The sequence below is a fragment of the Neoarius graeffei genome, chromosome 2 (assembly GCF_027579695.1).
Source record: "Neoarius graeffei isolate fNeoGra1 chromosome 2, fNeoGra1.pri, whole genome shotgun sequence".
NCBI lineage: Eukaryota > Metazoa > Chordata > Actinopteri > Siluriformes > Ariidae > Neoarius > Neoarius graeffei.
Window position 1 is genome coordinate 117,965,064 of NC_083570.1, and position 22,581 is coordinate 117,987,644.

The following is a 22,581-nucleotide window of genomic DNA, read 5'->3' on the forward strand; positions in this document are numbered from 1 at the left end:
GAAAGACGCGCGTTGGCTGTAAGTTTGTCTTGCAACCTGAAAAAAACATAAGTGCCCGTAGAGTTTGTTTGACATGACAAAGAACCTCTGCGGCCGGCCTGCGGCCAGGCTACGGCTCGAAAATCAGCACGTCACACGCGCACCCTCCGTGCGTTTCTTGCGTTTTTTGCACATAGACCGGCTGTAGGAGTACGTACAGCCGGTTGTGACCGAGGCATTAGTAGTAATAGCACGAAGTGGATATGCAGCAGGATATCTAGTGCTCTGACACATCACAGTTAACATGTATTTACTCCCTGACTTAGATTGAGGCAAGGGGCCAACACAGTCGATTATGAGATGTTCAAAAGGTTGTGCTAATGCAGGAATGGGAGCAAGAGGAACTGGCTTAATGACCTAATTGGGCTTTCCTGTGACCTGACATATGTGACATGTTTTAATATACTGAGAAACATCCCGCTTCAACTTTGGCCAAAAGAAATACCTCATAACGTATTCATAGGTCTTTTGGACGCCAAGATGTCCTAATTGATCATGTGATGTTCTCGGTACTTCTTGACGAAACTTTGCCGGGAACACAATCTGAAAAACGGGATTCCCCACAAAATTCTCCCCCAGTGGAGCCCATTTCCTTACAACAGCCCACCTTGCAAAATGTATCCTTTGACAGCACTCTTTCCATCAACCTCCGACAGCACTTGATCAAACAGCTCACCAAGGGCAGGATCAGCCTGCTGCTCTGCTGCTAGTTCACTGCGTGACACAAACAAACAAACAAAAAAAAGACCCTGGCACAGACACGGCAAAATCCACATCCCCCTTAACACAGCTCTGCTCCGGCTTCAGCTCAGACTGCGCACGACCCATAGCACAGGTAACAGCACAAGCTGTAAATACATTAGGAAAGTTCTGTGAGTTAGTGTCAGGCATATCCAAAACAGGAGAAGTGGTTACAGTGGGAGATGGTAAATCAGCCCATACCCGACTACCTGCCAAGCTGTTACCTAAAAGGATATGCACCCCTTTGATAGGCAGAGCAGGTCGGACACCCATAGACACTTCACCCTGAACTAAACCACAGTCAAGTACAAACTTATGTACTGGAACAGACAATACATTCAGCCCCATGCCTCGCATCAAAATCATGTCCCCTGTATCAGAACTCTGAGAAAATGGCAACACAGAGCTTACCACAAATGAATCAAATGTACCCGTATCCCTCAGTATTTTAACCGATACCTTAGCATCACCTCCCACTAGTAATGCGTAACCGTCAGACAGAAATGCTGAGAAATCTGGTCGCTCCAAAACACCATCAAAAGCTTTCTCCTGCTGACAAGGAAAAACAGAGGGAGACACAGGCCGAGCACAGGGAATACCAACATCGAGAGTGTCAACGGATGTAGTTCTAACTGGAACAGCCAGCGCATTAGGTTTAACCTGTCCAAAAACAGTATTCTTAGCAGTTAACTTAACTGGGCATTCACCTTTCCAATGTCCCCTACCTTTACAGTAGTTACATATCTTATTTGGATCAAATGATGGTGGACCCTTAGCAGCCCTGTTCAACTTACCCTGATGAATCTTCATCCCATCATCCCAACGCTTACCTGCCTGGAATCTATGGAAGCCATCAGTGTCATCATGGGCTCTGCATACACGCTCACGGTGTGTTAATACATACTCATCAACCAGGGTGGCGGCCTCAGCAGCAGTCTTCACCTTGTGTTCACTTAAATAAGTAGCTATGTGACCTGGAACTGAGTTTTTAAACTGCTCCAAAACAATTAAGTCACACAGTGCCTCATATGACTGAACCTCTAGAGAAGAACACCACCGATTAAAGTGCGTTGTTAAATCCCTGGCGAATTCCATATGCGTCTGCCTACCAGTTTTCTCCCAGGTTCTGAATTTTAAACGGTAAGCTTCAGGAACTAAATTTGAATGCTTTTAACACCGCTGCCTTCACTGACGCATAAACTCGACTTTCGGCTACAGTGAGAGCAGAATAGGCTTCCTGAGCTCCCCCAGTCAACATACACTGCAATAGTAAAGTGCGCTCAGCATCGAACCAACACCCGTCAACTGCTACTCGCTCAAACAGGGAGAAAAAAAGTATCTGGGTCACGCTCAGAAAACGGTGGAACCAAGCGCAAATTAGTTCTAATATCAAAAGTACGCGTTGAAGAATCGTGCCCACTATTACCAAGCTGGCGCATACGCTGCTCAAGTTCCAGCCTCCTTACCTCTTGCTGTCTCATTTCAAGTTCAAGCTCCAGCAATTGTTGGCGTTGCTCAAACGTTAAATCTGTGTTTTCTGCAGATGGACTCACAGGCGCACTCGTAGTAGCAGCCTCTGAACCACCAGAATCAGGTTGCACTACAACTTTAAGAACCCCCACTTCAAGCAACTTCTCTTTTAAAATACGTTTCATGTTTTCCTTCATCCGCTTATCCCCGACATCTACTTCATAATACTCTGCTAATTCAATTATTTCCTCACAAGAAAACAACTCTAACAACGCCATTGACGGAGTACTCAAATTCCTGCACAGATGCCATTATTAATGTTAACAAAAAATATACTAACCTGCCCAACTCGAAGACTGATACAAAATCATGAAACACACACTGAAACTTACGTTATAGGCCTACTAAGCCGACTGCAACTAAAGCTCCGATAGCTTGTCTACAGTCAAATACCACAGTCTTGTCCCTCTAACTACCTAACCAAAAATAACTAACTTACCCGCTAGCTCTTCAGGTGCTCGGCGGTGGGTACTAACACCATATACCACAAGCCCGGTTGGCAACCAGCAATTGGCGACCCCCCTGCAGCCTCGGCTGTGCTCCCAAGTAGCTAATCACTCAAACCACCGATAACGCCACACTACAAACCACCCCCCAGGACGAACTCCAAAAGGAATTCGCCCCTACACCTAACAGGGACCGGACAGTGCTTAACAATAACTGCACAACAAGCCCCGGAACCCAGTTACAAACAAATAGGCCTATCGCCAAACAACTAACTAGCAATACAAACTCTGCACAATCAAATATTTATTCACCAGATAATATAACAGACTTACTCATACCAAATAACAGTACAGAAAACTTTTACTTACCCTCTCAGTATGTCCCCACAAACAAACAGCTACACGAATTTTCCTGAACAACGCTACAGCTGACCGGCTACTACATGCTAACGTCACGAGGCCTAGGCTACTACTCCATTCATAAATTTAGCAGACTGCCACACAAACAAACCAGGTTCTACTCTACGAGCCCCCACTTGTCACGGTTTGGCTCTGAACCATGACAAAAATGGAGACAACACGAGGGGTAACAATAATAATAAATAATTTATTTACAAAAGGTAGATCTACAAAGTAAAATAACAATAAAGAAAAACAAAAACGTATCAGCCATCGCTCTGGCCTGCTGCAGCACAAGCCACCCAGACAGCTCTCACAGGCGGAGTGAGCGGGGAAAGAAGAGACCATGACACTCCAGCAAACTGGACTATAAAGGTACACCGGGCCCAGGTGTAACAATCAGTCTAAATGCCTGTAACACACACAAGACAAAGGACAGGGACCTCTAGTGCCCCGGTGGAGCCCTGCAGTCTAATAGGGCAATGGCACAGACACCCATGATAGAGGGGCCGTGACAAATGGCTTAACTCGCATGTAATTAGTCTGTGCGTTTCCTCATCCACTAAACCACTACCGTAAAGACTACAAAAGCTGTGCCGGGATAAAATAGAAGCGACCCGTCAGGTTTTAAATCATAACCTTCCGTTTTGGTTGTAGGTTCGGGTCCGTATGGGACAGCTTCTGGGTTCGGACCCAGACCGCCTGTTAGTGACCTCTGCTCTATAGGATAGGATTCTGCCTTCAACAGCCAATGTGGAATGTTCTTTTGAAAGCCAAATCAGTGGAAAAAAAAAGTTCATCAACTTAAAATCCGGCATGCTGACAGTTTTAACCTTAAATCAGACATGTTGACAACTTTAACTTTTCTGTCTTTACCCACGGATGATCGACTTGCCAATTCAGATGGTGACAGTGATGGTGGAGTACATCTCCCAGAGTGCGCTCTGCAAAGTGGAGGTCAAGGGAGGTTACAGTATGCCAACCACAATCCACAAATTACTGCAGTGCTACTGATCGTGTCTGTTTGCATTAAATGAGAACATTTCAAGAACTTCATTTCAAAAAATGTGGTTTAGATGCAACATCCAGACATATTGGGGTCATCATTTTAACTTGTGTATCTCAATGAACAGATGAAAGACTTCATGTGCATCAAGGGCACAACAATGCAGTTGGGCTTTCAGTGAAATGCCCAAACCAGAGCGGGCCACCAGGTATAGGATTCACATTCATACACTCACAAATGACACACAGATGTATTAGTAGCATAACTGAAATGTCTTCCATTTCTTTTTCTTGTTTAAGACATCTCCAGATCTCGAGCCAATAGCCCAGCCCAGCCACAGCTTACAGTATTTCCAAGGACAGCCATGGGGGGGGGACAGACAAAGAAATTTTAAAGTGCATATCATGGGTAAATTTAGGAGCAAGATCAATGTAATTCTATTTTATATTAAACTGTGGTCAAATATCTGTCACATTTTGTGCAATTTTTTTTTACCTTGCACAATACCAGAAAAATTCAGTTGAAATCAAGCCATCTGAGGCGAATTCGTCTGCCTCTGAAAAAACTTGGCATTTGGAATTCCTGGCAAACATTGATTTTTTGTGACGTTGCGTGCGGGACGCCTCCTTCTGAATCCCATGCCAGCACTGGTTTGTTTATGAGAAAACGACCTGGTGGTTTTCTGCAAATTTCTTCAACGTTATCACGTAATTATTAAAATGGTTAACAGATGTATCGTCGGAGGGTGTAGCAACACCAATCATGATGGGATTAGTACTCATCATTTTCCAAAAGACCGGACAATGAGAGAGAAACGGGAGCGCTTCGTGCGAGGCACCCGGAAAAAGCCGAGGGCCAAGCAGAGCCGAGAAAAAGACCAAGAAAATCGGCAATTCACAAGTTGACTGTTGCCAGGGTAAGAAATAAGAGAGACTATACTCTAAATTAGGTGTTCCTGTGTTTGTGTGGTACACGTATAATGTTATTTATTGACACACACAAAGGTAAACATGAAAGCGCTGGGCGATAATACACTTACTGAGATTAGATTAGACAGAACTTTATTGATCCCTTTGGGAGGGTTCCCTCAGGGAAATTAAAAAGATACAGTCCACAGCCTGGTAAAAAGCAGCCAAAGTAGAGTCCAAAGTCGCGTGGTTAAAGTCCCCAGAAATGATGATAAATGCCTGAGGGTGCTGTGTCTGCAGCCTTGCTGCGACGGAGTGAATCCTCTCACATGCAGCGGCTGCATCTGCCCTCGGAGGGATGGAAACACAGATGGTGATCACGTGACTGAACTCCCTCGGCAGATAATATGGCCGCAGGCTAACAGCTAGCAGCTCCAAGTCTGGGCAACATAAGACTGTCTTTACGGAGAAATGTCCCGGGTTACACCAGCGGTTGTTCACGTAAATGATGAGTCCCCCACCTTTGCCTTTCCCGCATGCTTTAGTGTCCCTGTCGGCTCTCACAGCAGTTTGGGTTTGCAGAAAGATTATGTATTTATAAACACTCTCACAAAGTGAAGTTGTCCAAATGTGTCAAATATAGCATAATTTCAAATAATAATCATAAGCAGTTTTGGCAATGTGATGTCACTGGGATCCATTTAACAAAAGAAGGCTCCGGATTATTCTTTTGTTAAAGGCTCACAGTGACATCACACTGCCAAATACGCTCATCATTATTATTCGAAATTATGCTACATTTACGAGACGAGACGAATGTGTTTATAAGTACATAACTTTTCTGCAAACTTAAATGTATGAATTAAGTTTTCTTTTCCTTTAAATATGTTTTAATCTTAATCTAGTCCATTTAATAAAGTGTCAAAATTTTAACTTTATAATATGCAGTTGCCTTACTTTTCTTTTCAGTGCATCTTAGTTATACATATATTACGGTAATTGCATCAGAAACATCCTAAATCATTACAGTTATAGTAATACAGCAACTTATTTTACGGTGGCAGGTCTGAGGTTCAGATCCCTTTGTGATCAACAGGAGGTCATGATGATCGATTCTCTTCATTGGATTGCATAAGATGGAGCAAACCACTGTTCATATTTTCATGCACATTTTTGTTACAACGCTACTTGATCAGAGATAATTAAGGGATCCCCGTAGATTTTCAATCCATCATAGACCTCAGTAATCTATAACAAAACAGTTTAACTTGCATGTTGAACTTTAAGGTGAAGTTTCAAATGTGTTTACATTAATACTATTTAGGTCAGAAATCAGTGAAACGCTGGTAAAATCTATCCTATAATCATGGATCTAAAACCTCTCAGAGACCCTGAAAATGCACCTGAGAGCATCGATTTTCAATAAATTCCCCGGGGGGAAGATGCCCCCCCTCTGCACCCTAGTTTCGCTTCGCGCCTTTGGCGCTCAATTGTCTGTGTATTATCAGGCCAGAATTTAGGACTGTAATTTGTTTCTGGGGAAAACACTGTAGGAGTTGGGGAGAATGTACTGAAGGCATTACTTGTACGGGGTCCCGAAGACACCAAAGCGGGCGTAACGTTAGTGTTTGCATTTGCAGTAGATACCGGTGCTCCAAACATCCGAATGGGGACAGTTGTTGTCTGACTTTCAGCATAGCGCTTGTGCTTCTCCCCTTTCATATGTGCGTCAAGGGCTTTACAGCCCATTGTCCCCAATTTAATGCTTTTTTTTAAAAAAATTTTTAACCAAGTCTGTACCGCGCTTCGTACTCCGTCGTTTTTTGTAACCAGCTGCTATTGTAACCCTCCCAGAGGGTCAGGCTGGGTTCCCACACCTCCACTGCTCTCAGCCTGAACACCGGCTCACCACAGGGTTGTGTACTTAAGCCCACTCCTTTACACCCTCTACACGTATGACTGTGTCTCCACCCACCTCAGCAACAAGATTGTAAAATTTGCAGATGACACGACCGTGGTCGGACTCATCTCGGGCGAGGAGGGTGAGCTAGCATACAGGGACGAGGTGGAGCGGCTGTCAGAGTGGTGCAAAGTCCACAATCTGCTCCTCAATACCACCAAAACAAAGGAGCTGGTCATTGACTTTAGGAAAAACAAAGCTGACATCCAGCCACTCATCATCAACAGGGCCTGTGTGGAGAGGGTCCCGGTGTTCAGGTTTCTCGGCATTGAGCTGGAGAACTACCTAACCTGGAGTGCCAACACCAAGGAGCTGCTGAAGAAGGTGCAGCAGAGACTGTACTTTCTGAGAATCCTCAGAAAGAACTGTCTCCCCCAAAATCTGCTCCGGGCCTTCTATCACTGCTCCATAGAGAGTGTGCTCACGTACGGACCGTGTGTTTGGTACGGCAGCTGCACATCCTCAGAGAAGGCGGCGCTCCACAGGGTCGTTAGGGCAGCAGAGAAAACAATAGGCTGCCCCCTCCCCACCCTGGAACAGATTTACACCTCCAGATGCCGCAGGAAAGCAATGGACATTTCAAAAGACTCTTCACACCCCGGTCATTGTCTCTTCCAGCTTTTGGCATCAGGCAAGAGATACAGAGCAATGAAAAGCAGGACAAACCGCCTAAAAACAGTTTTTATCCCAAAGCAATCATGGCTTTAAACTCAAATGTGCAATAGAACTATTCTTGGCCAATGTGCAATTTGTGCAAAATATATCTGCATGTGTGTGTGTGTATATATTTTCTTATCAGTGTAATCTGTGTACATACAGAACCAAAACAATTCTGTTTATACTATTTTCAGTGCAATCCGTATACATATAGAACCATACAATTGATTTCTGTTTATATTCTGTTTATACCATTTTACCAGTGAAACTCTGTATACTTTACTATTTATTTTTATACTTTATTTGTTCTCCCTTTTTTTTCTTCCCCCCTTTTTTCTTTCTATAACTCATTATGAGTCAACAGCACCTTCAATTTCATTGTACCTTTGGAAAAGTGATGACAATAAAGACTTTCATCTCTTATACTTTTCATCCTCGAGCCAGTTATCGTTAAACCTGCATTTGCCCATCTTGCCGCGGCTCGTGTCTGAAATAGCCACTCAAACACTTTTGTCTATTTCTACGACGTGCATACAGGCCTACAGGGAAAACACTGCCCCCTAAATAGTGTGTGATGCCTGTGCTATAGGCGCACGCTTCTTTAACTGTCTGGTTAGACAGGGACGTGCGCTGGTGAAATAGCATGAAAAACAGTCTCTCCGGACATTGATAACTTTCTTTCATTCCACCCAGATGAAATTTAATGCCACTCTTCGAAAATTACCGAAATTTAATACATTTTAAGACCTTAAAAACTGTATATTTTATTTAAGACTTTTGAATACTTTTTAAAGGATCCGTGGAGACCCTGAGCTTATGAAATCTTTCTCCTACAGTAGCCAGTACTCTTCTAAATGAAGAAATATATAAATACATAAGAGTAATTAGAAAAAATATGATTTATGTAACAATAGATAGATGAGCATTGATACATGAATCCATGGGTTTAGAAGCTCAGGCGATAATTCCATATTTCAGTGCAAAATCACGAGCTTAAACTTGGTCTACACAGACTGTGCACTGAACCCATGCGAGCGCTCTCAGCCTGCTGGCGGATCCGCACGTGACGTCACGAATCTGGCTCCAGACTCCCTTGGGATTTTTCCAGACATGTTTTATTTTATTTTTTTTCTGCTGTAGACAGATGGCCTTGTGCAAAATTACCCTTCTGGATGAGTGTGTAAAGGGACATACTTTCATTTAAAAACAACAAACAAAAACAAACAAAAAAAAACACTAAATTGGTCCAGGATATGCACTTTAAGGCCTCGTGGTATTCATCACACATGGATTGAATATTCTCAGTGCCAGGATTGTGTTTATTGTGATGCCTGCAGGCACTTTGGCCTTCCAAACACTGAATCAGTTTTCACTTCTGATAGGGGCGATAAAAACTGGAAATAGGCAACGTTCAAAGATGGAGGCTTTGCGTCCCATGCCAAGTCTGAAGCACACACAAATGTTATGTTAGCCTGGAAAAATTTTGAGATGGAGGCCCACACACAAAACAAGACATATTTGATGACTAAATTGTCACAAGAGCAAACACAACAGATACAGGAAAACTGATTCTATTAAAAGTGTAGCTGAAGTTTTACTGTTAACTGCAACACCAAACACAGCACAAAGGGGTCACAGAGAGAGACAGTGGATTCAGGCAACAAGGGAAACTTCCTCACTATATTAGAGGGTCTTAGTAACCACAACACAGCTGCGAAAAAGAAACTGAAAGCTGTTAATGCTAAATATACAAGCCACCAAATCCAAAATGAAATGTTGGACACATTTGCAGAAATGGTGCGCTCCACCATCATCAGTGAGGTCAAGGAAAGTCAAGTCTTTGCTCTGATGGCAGATGAAACCAAAGATGTAAAAAAGAAAGAACAAATTTCTCTTCTTCTTCTTAGGTATTACTACAGGGGAGCTGTAAAAGAGAGCTTTTTGCACTTTGAAGCTTCAGAGCATCTTAATGCTTCAGGGTTGGCAAACAAAATAATACACAACCTTGAAAAATATGGGCTGGAATATCGGGACAATTTGATCGGACAAGCTTACGATGGCGCATCCGTCACGAGCGGCAAGAACTCTGGAGTTCAGGCTCGTGTAAAGGAAGTGGCAAAGCAGGTCTTTTATGTACATTGTAATGCCCACTGCCTTAATCTAGTTCTTGTGGACACGGTTAAAGCTATCCCAGAAGGAGAGTGCTTCTCTTCTATTGTGCAAAGACTGTACACATTCACGTCTGGGTCCTATGTTCACACCAAATGGCTCAATACGCAGAAAGAAATGTACAATGGGGCGCCAAGGCAGCTACAAAAGTTAACTGACACACGGTGGGCCTGTCAACATAAGTCTTGTCAAACAATTCTTGACAGACTGCCTGCAATTATCAGTGTTTTAGAAGAAACAGTGGAAGAAAAGAATGGTGATGGGTCAGTTGATGCAAGAGGCCTGCTTGCCCAAATGGACCTCCAGTTTGTAGGGCTTCTAGTCGTAATGACTGGGCTTTTTGGGGAGGCAAGATGCCTCTTGGATGCCTTGCAGTCTCCTAATCTGGATTTAGGTTTAGCTGTTGATTTCATTCAAGCTCTTGTACAGACTCTTCAAGGCTGCAGGGCTGAAACATACTTTGAAGAGCTGTGGAAAGAAGTTCTCCATACAGCTGAACAGTGTAACATCGAGACTGATCCTGCACCTAAAAAAGAGAAAATACTGAGCAAAAGGCTTGATGGACATGCAGTCATGAGTCAGCTAGGTGGGCGTCCTGAGCAAAAGGACAGTTTTCACACAGGGTTATTTTACCCAGTCCTTGACCATATGCTCAGTGAGATCAACACACTGTTTTCTCAACCCAACTGTCAAGTGATGAGGGGCGTTCCGGCGCTGAATCCCACAAACACTACATTTTGTGATGAAGCAGCTCTGCTACCCTTTGCATCCATCTATGGAAGCAATACTGAAGACATGAGACACGAGTTACATCAGCTAAAAAGAATCCTGGAGAGGAAAAGCCACGCAGGCCAAGAAAAACCATCTAGAATAGTTGAACTGACCAAATTCATTGAGCCCCACCATGAGGTGTTTCATGAGGTCTTTAGATTGTGTAAAATAGCAGTCACCATCCCTGTGAGTGCAGCTGCCTGTGAAAGGAGCTTTTCAGTGCTGAAGCTGATTAAAACTGACTGAAGATCAACTATGGATGATGAAAGACTGAGCAACCTGGGTGTTGTGAGTGCGGAGTCCGAATGAGCCAAGTCCCCGGACATGGAGGGATTTGTAAATAGGTTTGCTTTAAGTCACAGCAACCGGAGGATACGACTTTTGTCAGTTTGTTTGACACGAGTGTCTTCTGTAAAACTCAGTTTGGCTTCAGCAACACAAGAATACAAGTTTGTTTGACAGGAGTGTGTTCTGGAATATTGCGATTTGTAAATATCATTTGTAAAATCAGTTTGCTTTGAATCACAGCAACACAAGAATTAAACTTTTGCAGAAATGCCTTCTGTTATATATCTATAAGTACCTTCTCTTATTTATTATATATCAGTAAATTTTTTAATTGTGTGAGCTTCATCATCAATTAAAAAGACAATTTTCACAACTGTTTAAGGTTGTTGTTTTTTTTAAATCGGCTTAGTAATACATTAAAAATCTTATTATGCAGGTCTTCATGATGTAATTCTACATGGCAGTCACTGCCTGCCCAGATTAATAAAGGAGTGACCAAGAAACACCACGAGACCTACAGCGACTTGCCACACAGAAAAACAACAACAAGAAGAGATCAGTTTATGTGCCACCCCTGTGTGAACAACGATCTCATTCTGGCCACCCCTAGAAAAACTGTCTGGCTCCGCCACTGACGAGTGGGGAGTTAAACTCTCGCGGGTACCAGAGGACCCGCCCCCCACTGTAACCCTAACTGTATAGGCGAGAGGCCGAGGGCTATAGAAGCGGAGATCAGCGCCGCCCAATGCACCTTAAGGGCCTGGTTAGTACTGGGACGGGAGACTGCCTGGGAAGACCAGGTCCTGACACGGGAAGGACTCGGACTTTGATTCTAATTAACAGTGTAATTAATAATGATAATACTGAGTGTTATATTTATTTCTCTCATCTGTTGTGTGGGATATTAAACCATCAGCAGCTGAAGCTGAACAGAGAACAGCAGAGCGACCATGAACTTTAATCCGAGAGAGAGAGAGAGAGAGAGAGAGAGAGAGAGAGAGAGAGAGAGAGAGACTGAATCTCAGATGGGTCTCTACTAGACTTATAGTGCACTACACAGGGACAATAAACTCGTTTCTCCGGCGTCTACATCGTGCATTTATATAACACTATAGATTTATATTATTGTCGAATCAAGGAACTAAAAGTCTGAATCACGGTGAAAAACAAGCACCATCATGAATTCAAACAAAGATCGGCTAATGTCAAACTTAAAGCGTTCATTTTGAGGAGAATAAACATTCCTGTCTTTTCTAAACCACATTACTGACTGATAATTTATTACCAATTAAAAAATTCCTGAATTATAAACCTGACAGTGTAAAATATTTACATGTCGGGTTCATCAGGTTCGACAGATTTAGGGAGTCAAATTTTAAGATTTTTTTTGGGCTTTTTTCACCTTTATTGGATAGGACAGTGCAGAGACAGGACAGGAAATGAGTGGGAGAGAGAGATGGGGAGGGATCGGGAAATGACCTCGGGTTGGAATCGAACCCGGGTCCCCGGATTTATGGTATGGCGCAGAAAATGTACATCAGAGTGACATGAAGACAGAGAGCCAGATGTGCTGAGCTTCTTCACTTATCATGAAATTAGTAATAATTTATATCTGCTTATGGCTATATTTATTACTGTATTAGATTTTTTGAATAATTCAAAAATCAGCAGAAAGACGGTTACTATGGTCGGCTCCATTTAAATTTTTTTTTTATTTAAAAGCCTATTTTTTCCTTCAATTCTATAGCATTAATGTCTCATTTTAGTTTTCAAATTTTATATTCCCGAGATCATTTTCACCATGTCACTGCTGCTCACACAGAGGGCAGTTAGTTTGTGTCTCAGGTGCAGTTTGTGGGATTCGTTACAGTGTTGTAGTAAATTTCACAGTGAGTTCAGACACATCGCAGTCGGATCAAGTCCCGTTTTGTGCTGCAGCTTCTCACATACGTCCATCTGACCCAAAGACTCTGTGACAAATCATCAGTGTGCAGTGAACAGAAACAATCTTCCTCCTCAGGACACTGATGATGAAGCTAAAACCTCTGCTTCAGTCTCACTATTAGAGAATGGGTCTTACTGAGGAGCAGGTCATGTGACTCTCAGAGAGATGATCTTACCTCAGTATCTCCAGTTTACAGTGAGGATTCTCCAGTACAGCAGAGAGACGCTTCACTCCTGAGTCTCCCAGATTATTACCGGACAGATCCAGGTCTCTCAGGTGTGAGGGGTTTGATCTCAGAGCTGAACTCAGAGCAGCACAGCCTTCATCTGAGACACCACAATCAAACAACCTGCAGAGACACAATGACACACACTTCATCAACAGATTTAATACTGACTTTAAAGATGATGTGTCTGATGATGAACTGTCTCCCTTCTCTTGTCCAATCACAAGATATTATTAACTCTGACCAATTATTAAAGCTATTTTTGATTATTCTTGACATCGAGTCTACAAGAGGTGTAAAAGGTTTTACTGGTTTAAGGAAAAAAAGAAAAAAGAAACCTGACTCATCTGTGTTTAACAGGGTTTTCATTAGTCACCGATTGCCGATCGAAATCATCGGCTGTAATGACGTCTGAATCGGTTGTTTTTCGGCCAATGCAATTTTCCCGTAATTGTTCAAACTTTCTCGTTGGACTTACTTGATAAGGAACGCTGTTACTTGCGCGCCGTTTGGTTGCTGAGGCTGTGTACATGTGACTAGATAAAAGGTGGGAACCGATTGGCTAATCCTTCTTATATCGTCCAATCATTTAGCGCGTATTAAATTATAGCATGTCACGTGGTTCCCACATGGTAAGATGGCGACCCTATCCTGTATGGTATAGCATAATGGCGACCGCGAAAAAATGAAAGCGAACGCTGTTTGATTTCAGCTTCGCAGAAAAAAAAAAAACCCTGATAAGTCTTGCAGAAAATGCCCAGCAGTGTTCTCCACAGGTGCTTTTAAAGTGGCGCACCGCCACGTTATAATTCTGGCTCACCACCCTTCCCTTGGCCAACCCCCCCCCCCCCCCCGTAACTTCATCAGTATTCACCAAATATATTGTAAAGTATTCGCTTTATTATAAATTTGAAACTATTTAACATGCAGAAGACCATTAAACGAATGCATACGGGGCGACCTGAAGTGGCCAAAATAACGAGCCAGCAGCTAAATAACTCTGCGGGTGTTTGTAGCGTTATTGTGCAATGGGTACGCTTATCTATCGTCTTTTCTGACCATACACCGTTACAGTAATCATAGAACAGCGCACACACACACACACACACACACAAGTTAAGTTCAGGTCTTTTATTTTACGTATCTGTGATTGTGTAGGCGAGAGCTGCATTTTCCTGTTGTTTCAGTGTTTGTTCACTGCAGGACTTCTGGGCTCCTGGGTCAAAGGACCCGAACTACGGAGGCCGGGTGGCTTTGTAGTGCCAGTCTCGGGCACGCGCACCAGCTCACGCATGGATTGGAGTGGTTTCACCCAATTAACATTAATTATGTGTATTGTAAAAAATATATGCATTTATTGTAACTGGGTATTTTGTTTATGCATGGAAGTTCATTTATTTTTCTCACACAGAAAAAAATATAATTCAGGGATGCGCAACAGGCGCATCAGTCTCAACTGAAATGTCAAATGAGTCTCACATTGATAATAAAGATGATATGTACAGTAAGAATGCGTTAATTTTCTGTAAAATGATTTTAACAATGATTTAGCATTTCCTATCCATTTATTGGCCAGTTTCACTGTCAAAAAAGCCCAAAGTCCATCAGCTTCAGGGGGATTTTGTCCCCCTGGCCTCCCACTGGGGCCCCGCCCCCTCCTTTTATTTTTGAAAAGTAGAGAACCCTGCCCAGTGTACATTTTAAAAAAAGTTATTGCTATTTTGCATGTTTGTCGTTATACATTCGATTTCTTTATTCTACAAGCGTTGGTGTTGTTCTGATTTCCCAAATCTTGATTGGGTTTTGTGGCATACGAACTGTAATCGCCATGAGACCCAGGAATGACGTGAATTTCTATTTCAGATGGACCATGGAGAGCTAACGACTGGCTGTTAGAAATTGCAAAATTCGTTTTCGGCTCTGGGCTCCGCCCCCCTGGTCCTCCCACCAGGGCAACATTTCATCTGTTTTCCATACTAATGAAAACCCTGGTTTAACTGTATTTTTATCCCCATCTGTCAAATTCTCAGTGTGTTTAATTAGTGCTTTAATGCAGAAGTGATGAGTTTAATGAGGAATATATTTGTTCTGCATGTTGGACTGTTACAGTCAAATTCAACTGAAAATCAATAATGTACACAAAGAGATGATCTTACCTCAGGTTCTCCACTTTACAGTGAGGATTCTCCAGTCCAGCGCAGAGACGCTTCACTCCTGAGTCTTCTAGTTTATTCCCAAACAGATGCAGTGTCCTCCCAGTCAGATGCAGTTCTCTCAGATTGGAGGTTTCTGAGTTGAGCACTGAGACCAGAGCTTTAGCGCTGCTCCATTCAATTCCATCACAACTGATACTGAAGGAAATAAAATAAAACATAATAAACTCACCCAAATGATCAAAGTCAGGTTGAGATGAAGCAGGCAGAGTTAGAGGCAGAGTCATATTTATCTGAACAGCTCAGACATTGGATTTGTTCTCGAATTAGTGAGCGACTGAAATGATCACCAGCCCCGTGCTGAAGGGGTTTTATGGAGCGACTCATGATGAGCTCGTTGGATAGCAGTGTGTGTGTGTGTTGCCAGGTGCTCCTTATTTGTTCCTGGTGCCAGTGATTTACAGACTGGACATGTTCTTCCCCTTACACTCTGTGTGTTGGGTCTCCGTCTGACTTTCCCTGTGTGTGGGGGGTAAAGACCTCTCCCAGAAAAGGACACTGAAGTTTGAGACAGAGCTTTTTGTTTCAGAGACAAATAAACACACCAAAGAGCGACAGCATGAAAAAGAATAAAAGCTGTGAGAAGGTCAACACAACAAAAAAGTTACAATTTATAAAAGCTGTCAGGACATTACAACAGCAACAGAATAATTAGCGCAGAATAAATTTATATTAGGCCAAGCAAAAAATAAAAAATAATAAATTGTGTTTTCTGTCACAGAGGTGGCACGGTGGTGTAGTGGTGAGCACTGTCACCTCACAGCAAGAAGGTTGTGGGTTCGAGTCCAGTGGCTGACGGGGCCTTTCTGTGTGGAGTTTGCGTGTTCTCCCCGTGTCTGTGTGGGTTTCCTCCGGGTGCTCCGGTTTCCCCCACAGTCCAAAGACATGCAGGTTCGGATAACTGGTGGCTCTAAATTGACCGTAGGTGTGAATGGTTGTGTGTCTCTGTGTGTCAGCCCTGCGATGATCTGGCGACTTGTCCAGGGTGAACCCCGCCTCTCGCCCATAGTCAGCTGGGATAGGCTCCAGCCTGCCCGCGACCCTGCACAGGATAAGCGGTAACGGATAACGGATGGATGGATAATGGATGGATGGATAATGGAATGGTTTTCTGTCACAACCTCAAAAAATTCAGGGTACGATGGTCAGATTTTTTTTCCTTTTCTTTCAGAACCGTATTAAATTGGTACGTACAAACAATTTGGTGACTAAATATCAAACTGAGTTATGATGGAAATTTATAATTATATGCATGATTTCATGAAAATAAAATTAATACTTTTTGAGGTGTTTTTCTTCTTTGTTCATACACCACCACCCAATGTTTAATCCCACAAACGCAACATCAACACTTCATAATGTTCTGCTTCATCAGTTACACAATGAATGCATGAGCATGAAGATGTGTTGATAACAGTAGCTGTCGTAAGACAGATTGGAGTTGACAGATTGTGGGCTGTGGTAAAGTTGTTGTCGTAACTTAAGCATGCGCGAGTAAAGCGACACTGACTGTTAACTGATCGTACGAGCGTCTTATTTAACTATTAAAATAACAATACAGAAGTGAGAGAGGATTCACATTCAGTGACCCTGAGAAAATAATCACATCCAATACATTTTAAACACGTTTTAATGTCAGTTTCGGGTCTCGTTTTAAAATGACATGGAAGAGATTCAGTTTAATATTCATTAAAATAACGATTTGTCACATCCGCCCCCCAGCCACAAACTATCACTGGCGCCCACGTGCAGTCGCACTCTCAACGAGCAGTGCGTGACTCAAGGAACAATTACAGACTGAACTAGGGCTGAACGATCTATCGTTTTCGACCGAAAATCGTGATCTCAGACAACATGATTTTGGGATCGTCAAAGCTGCGGTTTTTCTCAGTGCTCCTAAACTGACCCATGTTTTGTTTCGTCAATAAATTGTCCTCATTTTTTACACTACAGACAAAAAATTACGTTCAGGAAAGCCTTGTGGCACTCAGTGTGAAAGAATTTTGTGAATATCTCCTTCCGTTTTCGTGTAAATCCCCGTTGTTTGGAGGGAGCACTGTGAGGAGAAACTGCGCTTTCTCGGTCTCTGTGTCTGAGCGCGCCGGTGGGGGAGGGGCTGCTCGCTCACTCTCTCACACACAGGAGGGAGGGGCCCTGCAATAGCGACTGCTACAGCCACTGCATCACTCTTATTTCCCACAGGGGAATTGTTGGCTCTAGTTATAATTTATAATGCTTATGTACATTCTTTTACAAAAGTGCAATATTTTGATGCTGCTGAGCCATTGATCAACCTTTTTTTATGTCTGATATGTTGTAGATGGGAAAAGTAAAAGAAGCAAAAGTTTACTTAAGAAAGATGGCTCTCTTTTTATTTTTATTTTAAGTTATTATAACTTGTTCCTCAGGCACTCAATGTTAATAAACAGGCCTACATTTGAAATCTGTTGACCTCAGTTTTCATTCTTGCATTAGCTTTATGGAATTCATTGTATTAATTAATTTGCACTGAAACTTGATTTAAAGAAAAAAAATCGTGGTTGAAATCGAAATCGCAATATCTGCCAGAAAAATCGCAATTCAATTATTTCTTAAAATCGTTCAGCCCTAGACTGAACACAAACAGACTTTGTGAAGTAACCGCTCAGTGCACTCATGTCTGACCTTCTCGAGCCTTTCTTTGTGTTATTACTCCGGTTTTTGTCTCGGCCTCGACTCGCCTGTCTGTAGATCACATGACCTTTGCTCGTCTTCCGATTTTGATTCTTCCCAATGTTTTGGAATTGTATACCTGCTTATTGTTTTTAGAATAAACACACTCTTCCAGCGATGACATCCGTCTACTGCCACTTACACGACAGTTTTACTGAATCAATGCTCAAACCTTTCCAGCAGATCTTCAAGTGGGATGTCTGCACTGACCTGAGCACCTTTTTCAGTGGCGCTATAATTGCAGGCGGACACGAATGCTGATGTGTGATTTTGACTGGGATTGTGTGTGGAGGGATGAGTATGGGATAGTTTTATATTGGCTGTGACTGGTTTTCATGCATGTGAAGTGAACGTTAAATATCGCATGTGTTTGCGTTACGTTTATCACCATTTTGTCGCCAATTGGTTTCCCGCGAGAATCACGTTGAATTCCCGCGTGTTATCGCTGTAGTCACGTGGTACATCAAATATGGCTGCACCCGTAGCTGCGATTGTTTCTGAGCAGCGGTAAACGTTTTCCATCATTTGAAATGCTTGATACTTTAAAAAAAAAAAAAGACTGCTTGTATTTTTCCAACACTTCAGAAATGTTCAGGGTTGGACGGGCGACCGGAAACAAACTCTTTTTCGATCGACCTTGTGATGTTTTAAAAATAAATAAGAATAGTGCTTCTAATAAGCGCTCTGTGAAAGGCTGTTTTCACCACCTGAATAAAACCTTTTATTAGACAGACACGAGTGTTTTCCTGGGAAACACGCCACTCGTATTTTTCATATGAAACACATCCTGGACCTGAGTGACACATACAGAGGATATTACACGGTGGCACAAAGACATGAAGTTTATCTTCGAGTGGTGAATGTATAGATCACGAGTGAGCGAAGTGAACAAGTCAAATATTTTTCAACGCGAGAAGATAAACTTCAGATCTTCAAGCCAACGTGTGATTTTCTTTTTATTATATCGACACAAACAAAAAGTCCCCAAATTTATCAAAACAATTCACTGATTTCCTCACGAGTGACAGATAGAGATTTATGTCTCGGTTTTGGTTCTCCATGTCCCGGATGGAGCTCGGATGAAAAACACGAGCGGCGGATTTCCCAGTAAAACACTCGTGTCTGTGTCATATTTCACTCTGATGACGTCACTCCCAGCGTTTCCCCGCTGATTAGACGCGCGTTGTCAAAATGGCGAACCGGTTCAAAATTAAAAAACTCTTTTGATTAACTTGTGTATTTTTCTGTGGATGTGTCCATATAATATAAAGAACATTACACGCTCACTTCGCTCACTCGTGATATGTACATTCACCACTCAAAGATAAATTTCAGATCTTCGTGCCACCGTGTAATATCCTCTATTTATCAGGTCATTAATAACAGTAAAGTTTTGTGGAATTATAATTCTGTATTACTGCAAACTCCACATGGCTCTACAGGCCCAGCGTCTGTGTAATTACATTTCAGCTACAACACAAATTTAATGTGGAGGGATGTGAACAAAAAACCCTCACACTGCACTCAGTGAAGGTTTTACACAGAAAAAAAACCCTCAATGTTTACGGGACATCGGAGCCTGCAATAGTGGTGTAATTTGTAAATATTGTAAATAAACTGTAAGTATAAAGTTCTGTTTGATTATTTGTTCAGTTTTGGAAATGTGGTGTTTGTGAGTCTCGTTAGCTGGCTGTCACTTCCATCTTCAGCTCACAGCTTCCACACTTCTTGGGACAAAATGGCAGAATGTGAGACGTAAACATTTTTCTCCTGAAATGACCAACTGGTTTCTACTTCTTTAATAGCTGAACTTCAGTTTTATTCAATTCTACATGCAGCTGTTTTCCCCTCATTTATCTACTGATCTATTTGTATTAACACACTCTGGATCTCCTGAAACTCAAAACATCCCAAAGTGCGTTTCTGTCAAAGTGCTTTCAGTTTCTCTCTTTCTAACAGTGGAACAGTAGAACAGTTCTATTCAGCTTTACTTACACGGCTTTTCTGGATGCTGCAATCACAGGCATCACCTTCACACGAACCCAATCTGGTATCTCCTCTGTACTGGTATATTTACTCAGATCAAACTCCTCCAGCTCCTGTGCTGAAGTCAGTAACACAAACACCAGAGCAGACCACTGTGAAGGAGAGAGTTCACTTCGTTTCCCAGATTTCAGGTAGCGTTGGATTTCCTCCACGAGAGAATCATCACCCAGTTCATTCAGACAGTGGAACAGATTGATGGATTTTTCTGCAGGAAAATAATCTCTACTGATCATCTCCTTAATGTACTGAACTGTTTCCTCTTTGCTCTGGGAGCTACTTCCTGTCTGTGTTACTAAGGCATGTAAGAGTTTCTGATTGGACTCCAGTGAGAGACCCAGAAGAAAGCGGAGGAACAGATCCAGATGTCCAGTCTCAGATTTTAACGTCTGATCTACAGCACACTCGTGTAAATCTGAAATTGTCTCAAAGGACCGACTCTGATCAAGAACATTTCTCTTTTCCTTCATGAAGGTCAGATGCACATACAGAGCTGCGAGATGCTCCTGAATGCTCAGATGAACAAAGCAGTACACTTTACTCTGGTGAAGCCCAGGCTCCTCTCTGAAGATCTGCGTACACACACCTGAGTACACTGCTGCTTCTGTCACATCAATGCCACACTCTCTCAGGTCTTCCTCATAGAAGATCAGGTTGCCTTTCTCCAGCTGCTCAAAAGCCAGTTTTCCCAGTTTGAGCAGCATTTCTTCATCACTCTCCTGCTTCTTTGAGTATTTTTCTCTGATGACGTTTGTCTGAATGATGAGGAAGTGTGTGTACATTTGAGTCAGAGTCTTGGGGATCTCTCCACTCTCTGCTTCACCCAACATTCTCTCGAGAACAGCGGCTGAAATCCAGCAGAAGACTGGGATGTGACACATGATGTACAGGCTTCTTAATGACTTCAGGTGTGTGATGATGTTCTCGGCCAGGCTCCCATCACCGACCCTCTTCCTGAAGTACTCCTCCTTCTGGGGGTCACTGAACCCTCGTACCTCTGTGACTCGATGGACGTACTCAGAGGGGATTTGATCAGCTGCTGCTGGTCGGGAGGTGATCCAGATGAGAGCAGAGGGAAGCAGATTCCCTTTGATCAGGTTTATCAGCAGCACACGCACTGATGCTGATTCAGTTACATCACACACTCTCACTGTGTTCCGGAAATCCAGAGGGAAACGACACTCGTCCAATCCATCAAAAATGAACAGAACCTTTTCCAACCTGGACATTTCTGTTTCTCTGGTTTCCTTAAAGCAGACATGAAGGAGCTCCAGCAGACTCAGGTTTTGGTCCTTCATCAGATTCAGCTCTCTGAAAGGAAGTGGAAATATGAGGGGGACGTCCTGATTTGCTTTCCCTTCAGCCCAGTCCACAATGAACTTCTGCACAGAGACTGTTTTTCCGATACCAGCCACGCCCTTTGTCACTACAGTTCTGATGGGTTCGTCTTCTTCAGATAAGGGCTTAAAGATGTCGCTGCATTTGATTGGTGTTTCCTCTGTTGTTTTTCTCCTGGACGCTGCCTCCATCCGTCTCACCTCATGTTCTTTATTGACGTCTCCACTGTCTCCCTCTGTGATGTAGAGCTCGGTGTAGATCTCATTCAGGAGCGCTCGCGTTTCCGGCTTTATCATCACTCCATTTAAACACTGAAACTTCTTCATCAGATTTAATCTGAACTTTTTCTGGAATTCATTTGCAGCAGGAGATTCTGGGGCGTGTCTGTGTGACGGGGTGAAATAAGAAGACGTGGTGAGACCTGGGCTCCAATTATTACAGTTTAACATCACAGTTTTTTCTGACTGGTTCCCACAGATAACCGTTCTTTAGGATGCTAACACTATGGATTTACCGGATTTGATTGTATCTTTTCCACTGAGCTCTATATAAAACCTGGAGAGCTCAGAGCCTATTCCCCGCTGTAGAGACGAGTGAAGCCATCTGGCCGCCATATTACCACTCCCATCGCATGTCTTTGGCTTGTGTGTTAAACCGTGGTATCTGATCAAATTTGCCCCAAGAAAAGTATCTCCTGACTCCACCCCTTTTCATTACCTCCTCTTATTTTCTCAACTTTGCCCCCATTCCTTATATATCTTTATCACACCCCGCTTCACTGTTATTGTTTTTTTTCCCTTTTCCAGTTCAGTCTCTGATAATTTGTTTTCATGGCTCTTTTTTACTACTAGAGCGGCAGCTACAATTACCAGCAGTCCATAATTATCGACACCTTTTCAGATTTACCAATTTAAAAACAAACAAGCTGAGTTTCATTTACAGCAGTTATTATTGGTTTATTAAATCAACCAGAAGACGCCACCCCCACCCTTTGATCTTGTCGTCTGATGACACAGCTCATTACCTGAGACGGAATTTCTTTTAGCACGATCAGCAGTTTGAGGAAAACCCGGACGTCATCATCGCAGGTAAGCATGGTGGAAAGATCATGGACATGTTTTTACTGATCAAATTCACTGATATTTCATGATCTCCTCATCGAAACCTACTTTATTTCTTACTCTTTCATT

At 42.7% G+C, this 22,581-nt stretch overlaps 1 protein-coding gene across 5 annotated transcripts in view; it reads right to left on the reverse strand.

Annotated features, from left to right (window-relative positions):
- Nucleotides 1-22,581, reverse strand: part of LOC132882168 (NACHT, LRR and PYD domains-containing protein 12-like) — a 547,173-nt gene that overhangs the window by 194,772 nt on the left and 329,820 nt on the right. For 4 of the 5 annotated variants that reach the window (XM_060915441.1, XM_060915440.1, XM_060915439.1 and 1 more), the window contains one exon: nt 13,035-13,208. The exons of the other annotated variant lie outside the window; for it this stretch is intronic. In XM_060915441.1, coding sequence (XP_060771424.1) covers nt 13,035-13,208 — 174 coding nt within the window. The remainder of the gene's footprint in view (nt 1-13,034; nt 13,209-22,581) is intronic. 5 annotated transcript variants of the gene reach the window in all.